Source organism: Pristis pectinata, chromosome 14 (assembly GCF_009764475.1).
Source record: "Pristis pectinata isolate sPriPec2 chromosome 14, sPriPec2.1.pri, whole genome shotgun sequence".
Lineage (NCBI taxonomy): Eukaryota > Metazoa > Chordata > Chondrichthyes > Rhinopristiformes > Pristidae > Pristis > Pristis pectinata.
Window position 1 is genome coordinate 1911833 of NC_067418.1, and position 17765 is coordinate 1929597.

Here is a 17765-nt window from a genome sequence, read left to right on the forward strand (position 1 = left end):
CCAGAGGTCAGGATTGAACCTGGGTGTCTAGAGCTGTGAGGCAGAGAGTCTACCAGTCATGGCACTGTGCCCAACGTGGCTCTGCGTTTGTTTCCATCGGCTGTGGTGTTTGTTCAGGAGTCCCGAGGGCTGAAAGGTTTCTGTACGAAAGCAAATCGTTCTTTCAAAATCGCCCTCACCATGACTGCTAGCAGCCTGTAGGGTGGTCTGACAGGTTCAACGTAGAGATACTTCTGCTCACAGAGGAGATTAGAAATACAATGAAACAGGGACCAGAACAGCACAGGAACAGGCCCTTCGGCCCACCGTGTCTGTGCCGACCATGATGCTTATTTAAACTAATCCCATCTGCCTGCACATGGTCCATCTCCCTCTATTCCTGCCTGTTCATGTGTCTGTCTAAATGTCTCTTAAACACCACTATCGTATCTGCCTCCACCACCTCCCCTGGCAGCCCCGTTCCAGGCACCACCACTCTCTGTGTAAAAAAAACTTGCCTCATAAATCTCCTTTAGGGTGCAGAAGAGGTTCACCAGGATGCTGCCTGGATCAGGGGGCATGAGCTATAAGGAGAGGTTGGACAAACTTGGGTTGTTTTCTCTGGAGCGGTGGAGGCTGAGGGGAGACCTGATAGAAGTTTATAAGATTACGAGAGGCAGAGATAGACAGCCGGTATCCTTCTCCCAGAGTCAAAATGTCTAACACCAGAGGATATAAATTTCAGGTGAGAGGCGGTAAGTTCAGAGGAGATGTGTGGGGCAAGTTTTTACACAGAGAGTGGTGGGTGCCTGGAACGTGCTGCCAGGGAGTGGGGGTGGAGGCAGATACGATAGAGGCGTTCAAGAGCTTCTTAGACAGGCCCATGGGTGTGCAGAGAATGGACGGAGGTGGACTGTGTGGGTGGAAGGGATTAGTTTAGTTATGCATCTAATTGCTAGTTTAATTAGTTCGGAACAACATTGTGGGCTGAAGGGCCTGTTCCTGTGCTGTACAGTTCTGTGTTCTGTGCACACTTTCCCTCTCTCACCTTGAACCTATGCCCTCTAATATTTGACACTTTCACCCTCCATTTTTATTTAGTGATGTTGGTTGAGGAATAAGTTGAGAAATAAATCGAACACTGCCGATAACTGCTCCACGGTGATCAGAGGGAGCTTCGTGCAACGTCAGGGGGGTACAGTCCTTGCCCAAACCTCTCACCCTGTGAATACCATTTTTAGCAAGATTCAGTAAGTGGGCCAATCAGCACAGGACAGGCTTCCACGGCTTGTCTGGGTGTTTGGTTACTGCTCTGCAACGCTCTGGATCCATAGAAGGAAAAGTCGGGGAATCTTGGGATTGGGCTGTAGGGCAGCCAGCCAGTCAGTCTGGGGCTGGTTCAGTCCTGGAGCACCACCTGCTGGCACTGCCTCTCCCAAGAACAACAACATCTATTCACGTAGCCCCTACAATTTATTACAACCAACAAGCATATTCAAAGAAAAGGTGACCTGAAGCTCAGACAAAGGGGGAGTTTTAAGAGGGAGGGGAGGCAGAAGATGTGCGAGGGAATTCCTGGGGTCAGGGCCCAGGCAGCTGAAGGTAGGTCAATTATAATTCAGAGTAACAAACGGACTGGTCGAGGAACTCGGTGGGTCGAGCAGCATCTGTAAGAGGAAAGGAATCGTCAATGTTTCGGGTCAAAACCCTGCATCAGATTGTTTGTTGCTCAGATTTTCTGCAGTTTCTTGTAATCTCCTCACTGACAATCAACACAGGCGCATCTCAAGGATACGTGATTAGCCCACTGCTCTACTCTCTCTACACTCATGACTGTGTGGCTAAGCACACCTCAAACACCATCTATAAATTCACCGATGACACCACTGTTGTTGGTAGAATCTCAGGTGGCGATGAGGAGGTGTACAGGAGTGAGGTAGATGGGCTGGTTGAGTGGTGTCGCAACAACAACCTCGCACTCAACGTCAGCAAGACCAAGGAACTGATTGTGGACTTCAGGAAGGAGAAGTCAGGAGAACACACACCAGTCCTCATTGAGGGGTCAGCGGTGGAAAGGGTGAGCAGCTTCAAGTTCCTGGGTGTCAACATCTCAGAGGATCTATCCTGGGCTCAACACATTGATGCAATCACAAAGGTGGCACACCAGCAGCTCTACTTCATTGGGAGTTTGAGATTTGGTACGTCACCAAGGACTCCTGTAAATTTCTACAGATGTACGGCGGTCCATGAACCCATGAACACTACCTCGTTATTCCTCTTTTGCACTATTTATTTATTTTTGTAACTTATAGTAATTTTATGTCTTGCACTGTACTGCTGCTGCAAAACAACACATTTCACGACATCTGTCAGTGATAATAAACCTGATTCTGATTCAATTATAATTTGGAATTTCCCAAAATCCCTGCACTGCTCCTCAACCTCAAACACCGTTTTCCTGCACTGTATCCCTCGATTCTTTCAATATCCAGAAATCTATTGATCTTCGAAAATCAAATAACTGCAAATGCTGTAAATCTGAAATAAAAGCAGAAAATGCTGGGAACACTCAGCAGGTCAGGCAGCATCTGTGGAGAGAGACAGAGAGTGAGAGTGTTTCAGGTCATCTGTGACAAGTACATCCTTTTATAGGTCAGGAGAGAAAAACGTCACACAGTACTCCAGGTACAGTCCCACCAAGGCTCTGTGTAACTGCAGTCAAACATCCTTACATTCTTGCAATAAAGGCTAACATGTTATTTACCTTCCTGACTGCCCACTGCACCTGCAGGTTAGCTTCCAGTGACTGGCATACAAGGACAGGTTGCTTTGAAATCCAATGATTCCCAATCTCTCACCATTTAAATTAAGGCCTTTCTGTTTTTCCTACCTAAGTGGACGAACCCACATTTTCCCACATTATACTCCATCTGCCAGCGTCGTTGCCTCCTCTCTCAGCTTGGACAAGGGGCCAACAATAATGCAGATGGAGTATAACGTCCCCACGAAGCCTCTTCCTGGGATGTGGGAAGTGCTGAAGGAGGGATTGAGTAAGAGGAGCTAGTATGCAGGTACTACAACAAACAGTCTGCTGGAGGAACTCGAGTAGCATCCGTTGGGGCAAAGGAACTGTCAACATCTTGGTTTGAAACTCTGAATCGGGACGTACTTCAGTGGGATCAAAGTCAAAGTCAAGGTCGAGTTTATTGTTAGATGCATAAGTCCATGTGCGCACAGGTGCAGTGAAAAACTTACTTGCAGCAGCATCACAGGCACAGAGCATCAGATAAGCAGCATTCACAGAAAAACATAAGTTAAACACAATTTTTACAAGAAAGAACACAATCAGAACAAAAAAAAAGTCCGTTTTAGTGCCTCATTCTTCTCAACTCAAGAGGCACAAGAGACTGAGAAGCTGGAATCTGGAGCAACACACTCCACACTGGATGACCTGTCCCGATGCAGGGCTTCGACCTGAAACATCAACAATTCCTTTCCCCCCGAGAAATGCTGCTCGACCTGCAGAGTTCCTCCAGCAGATTGTGTGTTGCTCCAGAGTCCAGCAGTCTCTAGTATCTCTAAGTACACAGGAACCTAGAAGAAGGTGGTGATCCCACTGAGATACAAGACTCTGAATGGGATGCCTTCTCCTCTATTCACCCAGGTCACGGCTGATCTTCCACCTCCGCTCCTGTACTATCCTCACGTCCCTTCATTCCCTCAGTATCCAGAAACTTATCGATCTCTGTTTTAAACGAACTCAGTGGCCGAGGTTCCGTAGCCATCGGGATAGAGAGTTCCAAAGGTTCAGCACACACTCAGTGAAGAGATCTCTCAACATCTCAGTCAAAACAGCGTTCCGAGACCGTGACCCTGGTCCTAGACCCGTCAGCCAGGGGAAACATCCTCTCCGCATCCAGTGAGTTACCAATGAGTTATTGAGAGATTAAGATACTTTCTTAACATAATATTTCTTGACACAGATATTCTTAATTCTCAGTGAATCTGCATTCATCTGAGGGGAAAAAGTCCAAGTATTTGCCTGTGGAGACATGAGGGGGGCTGCAGGTGATGGACCTTCGATGCAGGGTCTCGACCTGAAACGTTGACCACCTCTCTGCCTCCGCAGATGCTGCTCAACCCACTGAGTTCCTCCAGCAGTTTGTTCTTTGCTTAAGTGTTTGCCTGCGTCCATTTGTCATCCACTTTTTATTTAATCCGGTTTCCCAATTTTCTTTGACCAATTTAACCCTCATTCCCATGGAACCTACTTGTTTCAAATTTGAGTCATAGAGCCACACAGCACGGAAACAGGCCCTTCAGCCCAACTCATCCATGCCGACCAAGTTATCTATCGAAGCTAGTCACATTTGCCTGCGTTTGGCCCATATCCCCCTAAACCTTTCCTATCCCTGTACCTGCCTAAATATCTTTCAAACACTGTAATTGTACCTGCCTCTACCACTTTCTCTGGCAGCTTGTTCCACATACATGCCACACTCTGGGTGAAAAAGTTGCCCCTCAGGTTCCTATTAAATCTCTTCCCTCTCACCTTAGACCTGTGCCCTCCAGTTCTCGATTCCCCAGCCCTCGGGAAAAGACTGTGTGCATTCACCTTATCTCTGCCCCTCATGATTTTATAAACCTCAGTAAGGTCACCCTACAGTCTTCTTTGCTTCAGGGGAGAATCTCAGCCTATCCAGTCTCTCCTCATAGAGATCCAGCGGGAAACAGGCCCTTCAGCCCACTGGGTCTGTGCTGACCCATTTACTCTGATTCTACATTAATACCATTGAGATCTCAGTAGAGGTGGGAGAGCCCGGAGCTGGAGGGATCAGGGGAAGGAAAATGGGAGGGGTCATGGTCAGGGGAAGGGTCATGGTCAGGGGAGGGGTCGGTCAGATTCAGGGGAGTGGTCATGGTCGGGGAGGGGTCATGGTCAGGGGAGGGGTCATGGTTGGGGCAGGGTCATGGTCAGGGGAGGGGTCGGTCAGATTCAGGGGAGTGGTCATGGTCGGGGATGGGTCATGGTCAGGGGAGGGGTCATGGTTGGGGCAGGGTCATGGTCAGGGGAGGGGTCGGTCAGATTCAGGGGAGTGGTCATGGTCGGGGAGGGGTCATGGTCAGGGGAGAGGTCATGGTCAGGGGAGGGGTCATGGTTGGGGCAGGGTCATGGTCAGGGGAGGGGTCATGGTCAGGGGAGGGGTCATGGTCAGGGGCAGGGTCATGGTCGGGGAAGGGGTCATGGTCAGGGGAAGGGTCATGGTCAGATTTGGGGCAGGGGCAGGGTGGGGGGGGTGGTCACTGGGGGCAGTGAACGCTCGGAGTTTCCCGGGGCTCCGACTGACCCTGAGGGAATCCGGTTCTGCGGGGGAAGGGTCAGGGCCAGCCGCGGCGGGAGGGGCCGAACGGCCTGCCCCGGGGCGGGGGTGCCTGTCCCTTTAAGTGCGGGTCCCGGATGCGGAAGCGGAAGTGCGGCGGTGAGTCCGGGCGATGCTGAGGGCGGCGGCGCGGCTGCGGTTCGGGACCGGGGGGACCGGGGGGACCGGGGGGACCGGGCTCGGGCGGGGGGTCCGCGGGCGGGGCACCGGCACCGGCACCGGCCCGGGGGACGGGCCGCCCCCCGACAGCCGCATCCACCCCGAGCTGCTCGCCTGCCTGGTCTGCCCGCTGTCCCGGCGCCGCCTCAGGTCCGTCCGGCCGCGGGGGGTGGGGGGAGGTCAAATGGCTTGTGGGTCAGAGGGCAGTATAGGGTCAGTGGGGAAGGTCAGAGGACAGAGTGAGGTCGGGAGGGTCGGTGGGGAAGGTCAGAGGACAGAGTGAGGTCGGGAGGGTCGGTGGGGAAGGTCAGAGGATAGAGTGAGGTCGGGAGGGTCAGAGGGTAGTGTGGGTCAGTGGGGGAGGTCAGGGGTAGGGTCAGAGGGCAGTGAGGAAGGTCATGGGTTGAGGTGGTGCCTTGGGGAGGAGAGCAACGATCTGGCTCTGTACAGAGGGGAGGATCAGTGAGAGCTCGGAGGGACCAAGGGGGCAGCCAGCAAGGATGGAGGAGATTCTGGGGGTGGCCGGGGTGGGGTCGGTGGTTGGGGTGGATGAGCCTAGAGGAATGGGGAGGTTGCAGTGAGAGTTGGGATCAGGATGGGTTTCTGGGACGTGGTGACGGGAGGAGAGGGAAAGTTTGAAGGAACCCGGGGAATCTCTGAGTTGAAGCTAATCAGATGAGGGAGGAGGATGTCACAGAGACTTTGAGTTGTGCTGGTCGGGTGTCGATCTCATTGCTCGTTACTGATCTTGTTAAATGTTAGAAGGAATATACATTTCCAGAGCTCCTTTCATTACCAGTGGGTCAGGTGGTGTCTGTGGAGAGGGGGAGTGTTTTGGGTCGACTTCGCATGTTGTTGGGTGGTTGACAGCCTGGGGCATTGGTTTTGTTTTCCTCTCTCTGCAGCTGCTGCCCGACCTGCTGAATGTTTCTGGTGTTTTTGCTTCAGATTTTTAGCATCTGCAGTTTTTGTTTTTCAACCCAAAGTCAAAGAAACGGGCCCTTTGGCCCACAATATCTGTGCTGACCTTTTTGCCCATCTAAATTCCCATTTGCCTGAATTTGGTCCATATCCTATGGCTGTCCAAATGCCTCTTAAACATAGTGACTGTATCTGATTCTACCGCCACCTCTGGCAGCGAGTTCCAGATATCAACCGCTCTCTGTGTGACAAAAAAAAACTCTCGGATCCCCTTTAAAACTCCTTCCTTTCACTGTACACCTCTGTTCTCTCCTTTCTGATATTCCTATAATGGAAGAAAGATTTTGACTATCTACCCTATCTATGCCTCATAATCTTGCACACCTCTATCAGGTCACCCCTCAGCCTCTGCTGCTCCAGAGAAAAGAGCCCAAGTTTGTCCAGCCACTCCTGATAGCACATGCCCTCTAATCCAGGCAGCATCCTAGTAAACCTCCTCTGTGCCCTCGCCAAAGCCTCGACATCCTTCCTGTAGTGAGGTGACCAGAATTGCACGCAATACTCTAAATGCGGCCTAACCAGAGTTCTATAGAGATGCATCATAACTTCTTGACTCCTGTACTCAATACCTCAATTAATAAATGCAAGCATTCCATAAGCCTTCTTAACCACCCTGTCTACCTGTGTAGCCACTTTCAATGAGTCATGGACTTGCACCCCAGGGTCTCTCTGCTCTTCAACACTATTAAGGGTCTTGCCCTGAAGAGTGTACTGCCTCTTGACATTAGTCCTACCAAGGTGCAACACTTCACATTTATCCGGGTTAAACTCCATTTGCCATTTCTCTGCCCACATCTGCAGCTGATCTATATCACGCTGTATCCGTCGCCAGTCTTCTACAGTGGGTTTTTCTTTAATTTCCTCCTTTATTAAGTGTTAAGGTTTTTGGGAATGTTTGAAAAGCACGGCTGATCCGTGTTTACACTGAGGATTGAAGGGTCACTTCTGTCCGTTACAAATCTGCTTTTCAAATCCACATCTGCAGGTACGAGGAGTCCACCAATCAGCTGATCAATGACGAACTAGGGATAGCCTATCCGATCATCGACGGCATTCCCAACATGATCCCACAGGAGGCCAGGTTAATTCGGAAAAGTGAAGACGGCAGCAAGGAGGAAGAAAGTTCCCAGCAGTGAAGGGGGTACCGGGGGGGGGGGGGGGGGGGAAGACTCGGGGAGACTGCGATCTGTGTGTTTTATTTACTCAGCACCCTGTACGATGATGGCAGTCCACCTGTCGACCCTAACTGTCCTGGTGCCCCTGCTGTCTCTCGCCGGGCTGCTGTATTCGGCAACGTTTGATGAGGACTTTCCGCAGGGTTGTACCAGTGCTGCCAGTGTCTGCTTCTACAGCTTGCTGCTGCCTATCACCATTCCCGTCTACGTGTTCTTCCACCTGTGGAACTGGATGGGGATTAAACTCTTCAGGCACAACTAGTCCCCGCGTAAAACTCTTGGACTTGTTCACAAACTTCAGCCCTGCAGGTGAAATGTTTCAGTGACAAGGTTTTCCATTGGTTTGAAACACTTAACCCTTTGGGTGCATGTTGTCGGTGTTAACAACATCCTTGGTTAATGGGTGCTTTGGGTAGTTGTTCATCTGCGTTGTGTTCCCAATATTTATTGCTTTGACTTCAGTTGCGGTGTCTGGTTTCTCGTGGTCCTGCAAACATTACTCTCAGTCGGATGGTTGTGTGTTCAACCCCCTGCGTGACCGGCGTTACTCCCTGCTCTCTGCTGGCAGTAATGGCCCTGAATCCATGTGTGATGGATTCAAGCCCCATGATCGAGGCTGGCAGTACTGAGGGGGAGTTCCTAAATCCCTTCTCAGTGCCAAGGCCGTGGAAGAGCAGGGGAGTCCTACTCCCACTGCCCCTGGGGTTAATGCTTATCCCTCAGCAAACCACCAGAACCAGTGATCTGATCTTTGTCACATTACTCTTTGTGGGATCTTGCTCTGCACAATTCCCAGCACAGGTCGTTGCCGATAGAGCACTCTGGAATGTCCTGAGGTGTGATACCAGATCGCGTTCCCCGACTGGTCGTCACGAGGCAGCCTGTGGTCACTGACCAATGACTTTGTGACCAACCGTCACAGGCAGTGAATGGCTGTAATGTTCCGACGTCACACTTGTTCCTGTTTGCAGTGTTAGCAGTTAAATAAAACAGTTTGAAGCAATAATCTCTGATTTTATTTTCAGGTGGTTTCAAGAGGTTTGACTGTGTTATGATTGTTCCTTCCTTGTGAGGGGGCTGGAGTGTGTGGAGAGAACATAGTGCTGTCTTCGTATGTGTGAGAGAGAGAAAATGTACCTGACTTGGTAAAGGGTCAAGATGTAGAGCAAAGTTGGGCAGGGCAGATTTTGGGGAGAGTTCCTGCTCTCCCCTGCCCAGCATGTGAGGAGTCACACCCTGAGATCACCGTAATTATCTAGCCTCCAGGTTTAAGATTCATTTCCCCTTGTTCAGACTCCCCACAGGAGGTGGTTCCTCCCTCTATCCTAACAGGATCACACCTCTCTGGGAATATTGCGTTCAATTCCAGTTGCCCTGTTATAGGATGTGGAGACTTTGGAGGTTCAGAAGAGGTTCACCAGGACGCTGCCTGGATTAGAGGGCATGAGCTATAAGGAGAGGCTGGACAGACTTGGGTTGTTTTCTCTGGAGCGGTGGAGGCTGAAGGGAGACCTGATAGAAGTTTGAGAGGCAGAGATAGACAGCTGATATCTTTTTCCAGGGTCAAAATGTGACGGGGAAGTTTTTTTACACAGAGAGTGGTGGGTGCCTGGAATGTGCTGCCAGGGGTGGGGGTGGAGGCAGATACGACTGTGGCATCTTAGAGGCATTTAGACAGGCCCATGAACTGTGGAATGGAGGGATGTGGACCATGTGCAAGCAGAAGAGAATGGATTCAGCACAATATTGTGGGCTGAAGGGCCTGTTCCTGTGCTGTACTGTTCTGTGTTATTCCCTGATAGTTGGTGTGTTTGTACAGCAGGCAGTTTGGTGTGTTGGCCTTTACTGTAGGGGGTCAGGGAAGTCTTGCTGAGATTGGCCAGGGGGTTTTGGTGAGACATGGATGGATGGGCTGATCGGTTCAGGAGTCAGTGCAGTGTACGTTCACTGGACGGATCCCTGGGATGAGGTGGTTGTCCCAGGAACAGCTGGGGGAAGGTGGGCTGATAGTGAAGAAGGAGAGATGGACCTCATCGAGATGAGCGAGGTTCTGAGAGGGATGGACACGGTGGGTCTGTATTGAACGGTGAAGTAGGCTCAAGGGGCCAAATAACCTACTCCTGCACCAACGTCCTTGGTTCATAATTAAAAGGCCATAAGATATAGGAGCAGAATTAGGCCATTTGGCCCATTGAGACTGCTCTGCTGTTCAATCCCCGATCCCAGCTGTGCTCCATCCTCCTGCATGTCCAAGCTCCTGGCTACGTTCCAGACTCTGGCTCCCAATCCATGCCAAACACCTGGCACTGATTCCCAGTTTGCTGCAGTTGATTAGGGATGTCACTGAAAACCATGAATGCACACTTCTGGAGCACAGAGAAGCCCGGTGTACACTGCAGGAGGAGCTCACCACTTCCCAATCTACCCACCCCTCCAGCACCGCGTGCCCCGTCCTCGGCAGAGCCTGCGGCTCCCGCACTGACCCCGTCAGCCACCACAGGACAGTAGTGGCAGGAAGTCATCGCTGATCCTGAGGGACTGCCTGAGAAGTAGTGGAAGGCGGGAGGGTGTTCCAGTGTGAGAGGGGTTGTAGTCCAAACAAGATGCGGACAGACTGCTCTTGGTTCTGGTTGCATCACCCCCTGGTATGGAGGCTCCGATGCCCAGGATCACAAGAGGCTGCAGAGGGTTGTAGACTCAGCCAGCTCCATCATGGGCACAACCCTCCCCACCATCGAGGACATCTTCAAGGGGCAGTGTGTCAAGAAGGCAGCATCCATCACTAAGGACCCTCATCACCCAGGACATGCCCTCTTCTCGTTACTACCAGCGGGGAAGAGGTACAGGAGACCCACACTCAACGATTCAGGAACAGCTTCTACCCCTCTGCCATCAGATTTCTGAACGGTCCATGAACACTCTCATTATTCCTTTCTTTTTGCACTATTTATTTATTTTTGTAAGTTATAGTAATTTTATATCTTTGCACTGTCCTGCTGCCGCAAAACAACACATTTCACGTCATACGTCGGTGATAATAAACCTGATTCTGTCATGAAGTCATGAAATTGTTTTAAAAATGGAAGCCTTTAAATGTAAGGCATTCTGCTGGTTAATCAGACCTTCAGCAGATTAAAAAAAAACAAAGCTATTTTTAAAGTTCAGCTTCAGTGTCAACTGTTGTGACACACGGGCAGTGGATTGGATTGCCGGCTGATTCAGGAGGTGACGACGATATCCCCAATATAACATTTCATCTCTGGTTTCCCTCTCTGTGAAGTTACCTGCATGCATTCAGAATCTGGTCAGTCTGAGACATCGTGACGATCAGAAATACTTTGAGTGAAGTGCTTCTATATTTACCTTGCTTCTGTAGTCGTTGAAAGTTTTAATTTGTAATAATATTGGCAGATATGCAAGGTTGGTTTTTATTCCTTCAAGAAACATGAACTTTGGAAAGGCCAGAATTTCCTGCCCATTTCTAATTGCCCAAGAAGGTGGATGTGAGCTGTCACCTTGAACTGCCGTATCCTTCTGGTGGAGGTGTTCCCACAGTGCTGTTGGGGAGGGAGTTCCAGGATTTGGACCCAGTGATGGTGAAGGAACAGTGAGATATTTCCAAGTCGGGAAGATGTGTGACTTGGAGGGAAACCTGCAGGTGGTGGTGTTCCCCTGCACCTGCCGCCCGTGTCCTTCTGGGTGGGAGAGTCTGGGAGGTGATGTCCAAGTAGCCTGGGTGGGCAATTGCAGTGCATTTTGTAGATGGTCCACACTGCAGCCACTGTACACAAGAGCCTGACTTGTGCCTTGTAGATGGCGGAAAGGCTTTGGGGTGGCAGGAGGTGGTTAACTTGCTGCAGGAAACCCAGCCCCTGACCTGCTTTAGTTACCTCAGTGAGTGCCAAGATTTAGACCCAATCACAATGAAGGAATTCTCAGCAGTGGTGACTTCACTGCCTGCTGTCCTTGCCCTGGACGCTGGAGATATAGGTTTAGGAGAGAGTCTAGAAGAAGCAATTGATGTTTCACTGCAGCCACTGTGCGGTGGTGGCGGAGGGAGGGAGGGTTTAGGGAGGTGGATGGGGTGCTGGTCAAGTGGGCAGCTTTCTCCTGGATGGTGCCGAGCCTCCTGAGAGTTGTTGGAGCCACATTCATGCAGCAAGTGGAGAGAGTTCCGTCACTCCTGACGAGAGGATGGAAAGGCCTTGGGGTGTTGGGAGGTGAGTCTCACTGCAGGGTACCCAGCCTGTGATGTGGTCTTACTCCTGACTGGGAGCCAAGACCAATGATGCTGTGATGTTTAAATGAAAGAGGAATTTAAAAAGGTCTCTGCTCTATAAAGGTTAACTCAGTGACCGTAAATTGCTGAACCCGTGAGAGTAACTGTGCGAATTTCAATGTGTGAGTCGATGATGAATGTGATTCTGGTTCAGTGTCTGCGATGGGTTGACATTTGTAGTCTCTGATTGTTTCTCAGGTTTCCTTGGGTAGAGTTTGAGGAGTTTTACAAAGGAATGGAGGCCATTCAGCCTTCAACCTATCCTGCTGGTCAATCAGATCATAAATCTTTTGTATTTTGGCTCCACAACAATCCTTCCCAACAAAATCTCCCAAACTCCAAGCCGTGTGAGGAGGATCTCCTGATGTCCTGCCTGATCGACCGTGGTCCAGTTTTAAGTTTCTGTCCCCCTGTGACGGACTCCTCACCAGAATGATGTAGATTTTTGCTGTCAGTTCCTTTGAAGGTGCTCACTGCAAGATGTCCTCTCAACTTCTAAGCTCAGCCCGTGCTGGTTACTAAACTCTTTCAGTCCGGGTATTATTGTGATGAACCACTAGCCCTTTTCCAATCCCCGCCCCACACCCTCATCACTCAGCTCTGCACCAATCTCTGCCTCTCGGTGTGGTGCCCAGAACCAAAAGCAGTTCCTCCAGGCGAGATGTAAGTGACTTTGTTTTAACATCACATTCTGCTAAGAGATCATATTTCCATTAAAACATTGTGTATTTCTGGCTGAGGAATTTTGTACCAACTGGCAGAGAGCACTGGTGACCTTCCGATCTCGTCTCCCACACACTGCAACCACTGCATCAGTTGGTAACAGTCACAGAGTGGTACAGCACAGGAACGTGCCCTTCGGCCCACCATGTCAATGCTGACCTTCTTGTCCATCTACACTAATCCCATTGGATCTGTACCCTTCTATGCCTTGCTGAATGAAGTGTCTATCTGATTCCACTGCCTCCTCTGGCAGTGAGTTCCAGATATCATCCACTGTCTGAAAAAACTTTCCCCTCAAATCCTTTCTGAAACTCTTTCCTCTTACCTTGAACTTATGCCCCCCCCCCCCCCCCGACAAGAAAAATATTCTGACTATTGACCTTCACTATGCCTCATAACTATACACACCTCTATCAGGTCACCTCTCAGCCTCCTTCGCTCCAGGGAAACCAAGCCCAGCCCTGTCCGATCTCTCCCCATAACTACAGCCCTCCAATCCAGGCAACACCCTGGTGAACCTCCCCTGCACTCTCTCCAGCGCAACCACACCCTTCCTATAGTGTGGTGACCAGAACTGCACACAGTTCTCCAAGTGTGGGGGCAGGCATGGTAGTGTAGCGGTTAGCGTAACGCTATTACAGCGCCAGCGACCCCAGGTTCAATTTTGGTCGCTGTCTGTAAGGAGTTTGTACGTTCTCCCCGTGACTGCGTGGGTTTCCTCCGGGTGCTCCGGTTTCCTCCCACGTTCCAAAGACGTACGGGTTAGGAAGTTGTGGGCGTGCTATGTTGGTGCTGGAAGCGTGGCGACACTTGCGGGCTGCCCCCAGCACATTCTGAGTAATGCAAAAAGATGCATTTCACTGTGTGTTTTGAAGTACATGTGACTAATAAAGATATCCCATCCTATCCTAACTAGTGTTTTGTAAAGTTGTTACATAACGTCCCAACTTTTATATTCTATGCCCTGATCTATGAAGGCAAGCGTGCCGTATGCCTTCACACCCCCGATCTAGCTGTTGCTACTTTCTATGTACTTGAATCCCAAGCTCTTGTACCCCGTGATCCTGTTGTAAAGATTTTATCATCTTTAAAATGCCACTAAAATAGCCAGATTCTTGCTGCTCTATGGCTGCAGGATGTACCGTCTCCCACAGCACCTCCCGAACCCGCCATCTCTGTCACCAAGGAGAAGGGCAGCAGGTGCAGGGGAGCACCACCACCTACAGGTTCCCCTCCTGGTCACACACCAGCCTGACTTGGAAATACATCGCCGTTCCTTCACCAGTGGGTCTGAATCTGCAGCTCCCTCAAGAAAATCTGCAGTGGGACAAGGCAGAGACTCACCCCCACTTTCTCAAGGAGTTAGGGATGGGCAATAGATGCTGGCCTTGCCTGTGATGCCAAGAAACCAAAATATAATCTGGACCATAAATGTTGGTGCAGATCAATTTAGTCAAAGCCATACCAAGGTCGTGCTTTACCTTCTTAACACCTGTTCTGCGGTTGTCCTGTGCTGTTGATTTTATTTCCAGCTTAAAGAAGACACGAATCAACGTTTACAGACATTATATGCTGAATGTCAGAAAGTCATCTCTAGTACCATAATTACAAAGTGAACATTTCCAGGACATGAGTGGTGAATCTGCTACAGAATTTAACAATCTGTAGTCAACCTGACACCAAGAAAACTACGACAATCCTTTCTATTTAATAAAATCCTGTATCTTGTGAAGTATAAACTGCTGGCTAAAACACTGCAATTATGGGTGACAGACTCACTAACGTACGAGAGAAGAAAAGCAGTTTACTTGTCAGGCTTTGGTGAGGGGACGCCATCCCCGACACTCGACACAAGCAGAGAACATCTTCGAGCTGTGAAGAAAGGGACTGAAAGATAAACGCCAAAGATCGGAGGACAAGATTTACTGGCTGTTGCTAAAATATGAAAATAAATACTGCAGAAGGGAGAGGGAGAGAGCAAGCGAGAGCAGGCATTAAGCTACATTAGCAGGGAGAAAACCAAGGTACATGTATGACCTATTGTCCCTGGAGTTTGAAAGGGGTGATCACACTGCAGAATATATTCTTAGAGAGACTGACAAAGCAGGTGCTGAGTGGCTGTTTTATCAGGCTGCAGAATCTAGAGCTAGGAGGCAGGTCTGAAATGTTAAACTTCTTCACTCAGACGGTTGTGAATTCTCAACCCCAGAGGGCTCTGGATGTTCGTTCATTGATTAAAATCAAGGTAGGGCTGTGGATGTTGTGCACATGGACTTTTCGTAAAGATGTACTCATAGACCAGTCCATGCCGACCACGTTGCCCACCCAGCTAGTCCCAATTCCCTGCGTTCGGCCCAGATCCCTCCAAGCCCCGCCCCTCCATGTACCTATCCAAGTGCTTCTTAAATGACACTGTTGTACCTGCCTCACCCACTTCCTCTGGCAGCTCGTTCCATACACTCACCACCCTCTGCGTGAAAAAGTTGCCCCTCAGGTCCCTTTTAAAACTTTCCCCTCTCACCCTAAACCTACACCCCCTGGTTTTGGACTCCCCTACCCTGGGGAAAAGACTATTACTGTCCACCTTATCTGTGTCTCTCATAATTTTAAACACTTCTATGGCAGGCTAATCCAGAAGATTAAAACACGTGGGATCCAATGGGGACGGTGGATTAGATTCAAAATTGGACAGAGGGTAGTGGTGGAGGGGTGTCATTCTGACTGGAGGTCTGTGAACGGTGGTGTTCCACAGGGATTGGTGCTGGGACCTCTGTTGTTTCTGAGTTATATATATTTGGATGAAAGTGTAGATGGACTGATTAGTAGGTTTGCAGACGATGCAAAAAGTGGTGGAGTTGTGGGCAGTGATAGGTTGTGATCAATAGGGGATGGGTTGTCGAAGGATACAGCGGGATATAGATCAGTGGAAATATGGTTGGAGAAATGGCAGATGGAGTTTAGTCTGGACAAGTGTGAGGTGTTGCACTTTGGGAGGTCAAATGCAAGAGGAAAGTATACAGTGAATGGCAGGAGCCTTAGGAGAATTGATGTACAGAGGGGTCTTGGGACGTGAGTGGCAACACAGATGGATGTGTTGGTAAAGAAGGCGTACGGCACGCTTACCTTCATCAGTCGGCGCGTCCAGTACAAGAGTCAGGAAGTCACGTTGCAGCTGTATAAAACTTTGGTTAGGCTGCACTTGGAGTGTTGTGTGAAGTTCTGGGTGTCCCATTACAGGAAGGATGTGGAGGCTTTGGAGAGGGTGCAGAAGATGTTTATCAGGATGCTGCCTGGATTAGAGAGTATGAGCTATAAGAAGTTGGACAAACTTGGGTTGTTTTCTCTGGAGCGGCGGAGGCTGAGGGGAGACCTGATAGAGGTTTATAAAATTATGAGGCAGAGATAGGGTAGACAGAGTCTTTGGCCAGGGTAGAAATGTCAGATACTAGAGGGCATAGGTTTAAGGTGAGAGGGGGAATTATGAAGGGAGATGTGCAGGGCAAGATTTTTACAGAGAGTGATGGGTGCCTGGAACGGGCTGCCAGGGATGGTGGTGGAGGCAGATACGATAGTGGTGTTTAAGAGGCTGTTAGACACGTGAAGAGGCAGGGAGTGGAGGGATACGGCCCAGTGCAGGCAGATGGGGTTAGTTTGGATTGGCATCATGTCCAGCACAGACATGGTGGGCTGAAGGACCTGTTCCACGTTCTATGCTCTAAGACTGAGATCGATTTCTTTCCGACAGAGTGGAAAATGGTTATGAGGCAGGCAGTCAGTTGGGATCTTACTGAAAACCATAGCAGAGAGCCAATGGTCCACTCCTGATCCTATTGCCTGAACTCTTTCACTTTTGGACAATTCACCCTGTGGCTGCGTTTGAGATTGGTAATTGTTTCAGTGGAGTGACTGACTTTGTAACAGTGGTGACTGATGTGATACTTGTGTGCTCCTGGGCAGTTTCACCCTTCACTGTTCTCCCAGTTATTCCTGCATGGTGATACGTTACTTTCCCTCACACTGAGTTACAGCAGTTCTGGTTACAAACGTTCACCTTCACAGAATTCACAAATCACTCCCGAAAAATCTGAGATACAGAATAAAGATTCGCTCTCACGGAACGTATGTGAACAAAAAAAAACTCAAAATGCAAAAGAAACAACAAATTTTGTCAGTTTTATTTTTCTTCAACTCACATTTCTTGACGCAGATGATGCGGCTTCCCGTTATGGAAAATCGCGATATAGACGGTTTACCAGGGACTCATCACCTCCCTTCTCCGTAACACTGGTGGTGCGGTGGACAGTGAAGAGGGTTGTCTAACAGTCAACTGGGAAAGTGGGCCAAGGAATGGCAGATGGAATTCAACTCGGATAAGTGTGAAGGGATGCACTGGGAAGTTAAACCAGGGCAGGATGTACACAGTAAATAACAGGGCCCTGGAGAGTTTGTAGAGCGGAGAGGCCTCGGGGTACAAGTACACAGTTCTCTGAAAGTGGCGACGCAGGTAGACAGGGTGGTGAAGAAGGCGTCTGGCATGCTGGCCTTTGTCAGACGGGACACTGAGCGCAGGAGTTGGGACGTCACGTTACAGCTGTACAGGACGTTGGTGAGACTGCACCTGGAATATTGTGTGCAGTTCTGGTCGCCGTACCATAGGAAGAATATGATTAAGCCAGAGAAGCTGCAGAAAAGATTCATGAGGATGTTACCGGGACTGGAGGGCTGGAGTTATAAGGAGAGACTGGACAGACTGGGAATGTTTTCCCTGGAGTGAAGGAGGCTGAGGGGTGACCTTATGGAGGTTTATAAAATCATGAGGGACTTCGATAAAGTGGATGGTCCCAATCTTCTTCCCAGGGTAGGGGAGTTTAAAACTAGAGGGCACAGGTTGAAGCTGAGAGGGGAAAGAGTTAATGGGGACCTGAGAGCTAAGCTTTTCACACAGAGGGTGGTGGGTGTGTGGAACGAGCTGCTGGAGGAAGTGGTAGAGGTGGATACAATTACAGCGTCTTTTAAACACTTGGACAGGTCCATGGACAGGAAAGGTTTAGAGGGATATGGGCCAAACACAGGCAAATGGGACTGTCT

At 49.8% G+C, this 17765-nt stretch overlaps 2 protein-coding genes across 2 annotated transcripts; both read left to right on the plus strand.

Moving 5' to 3' along the window:
* The first annotated feature begins 5472 nt into the window (after positions 1-5472).
* Positions 5473-7653, plus strand: LOC127577950 (protein preY, mitochondrial-like). Its single transcript, XM_052029658.1, has 2 exons — positions 5473-5669; positions 7486-7653. The coding sequence occupies exons 1-2, from the start codon at positions 5473-5475 to the stop codon at positions 7634-7636; spliced, it is 348 nt and encodes a 115-aa protein (XP_051885618.1). The 3' UTR covers positions 7637-7653.
* A 65-nt stretch (positions 7654-7718) lies between these two features.
* LOC127577597 (phosphatidylinositol N-acetylglucosaminyltransferase subunit Y-like) lies at positions 7719-8681 on the plus strand. The gene has a single exon (XM_052028860.1). It carries the CDS (start codon positions 7719-7721, stop codon positions 7935-7937), a length of 219 nt encoding a protein of 72 aa, XP_051884820.1. The 3' UTR covers positions 7938-8681.
* Positions 8682-17765: the final 9084 nt, after the last annotated feature.

What these genes read in the sequence shown, in the direction of transcription:
- LOC127577950 (XM_052029658.1), top strand. Translation starts at nt 5,473, where the DNA reads ATGCTGAGGGCGGCGGCGCGGCTGCGGTTCGGGACCGGGGGGACCGGG. An exon ending in CTGTCCCGGCGCCGCCTCAG is followed by an intron (nt 5,670 to 7,485) that starts GTCCGTCCGGCC and finishes CCACATCTGCAG; the next exon opens with GTACGAGGAGTCCACCAATC.
- LOC127577597 (XM_052028860.1), top strand. Translation starts at nt 7,719, where the DNA reads ATGATGGCAGTCCACCTGTCGACCCTAACTGTCCTGGTGCCCCTGCTG.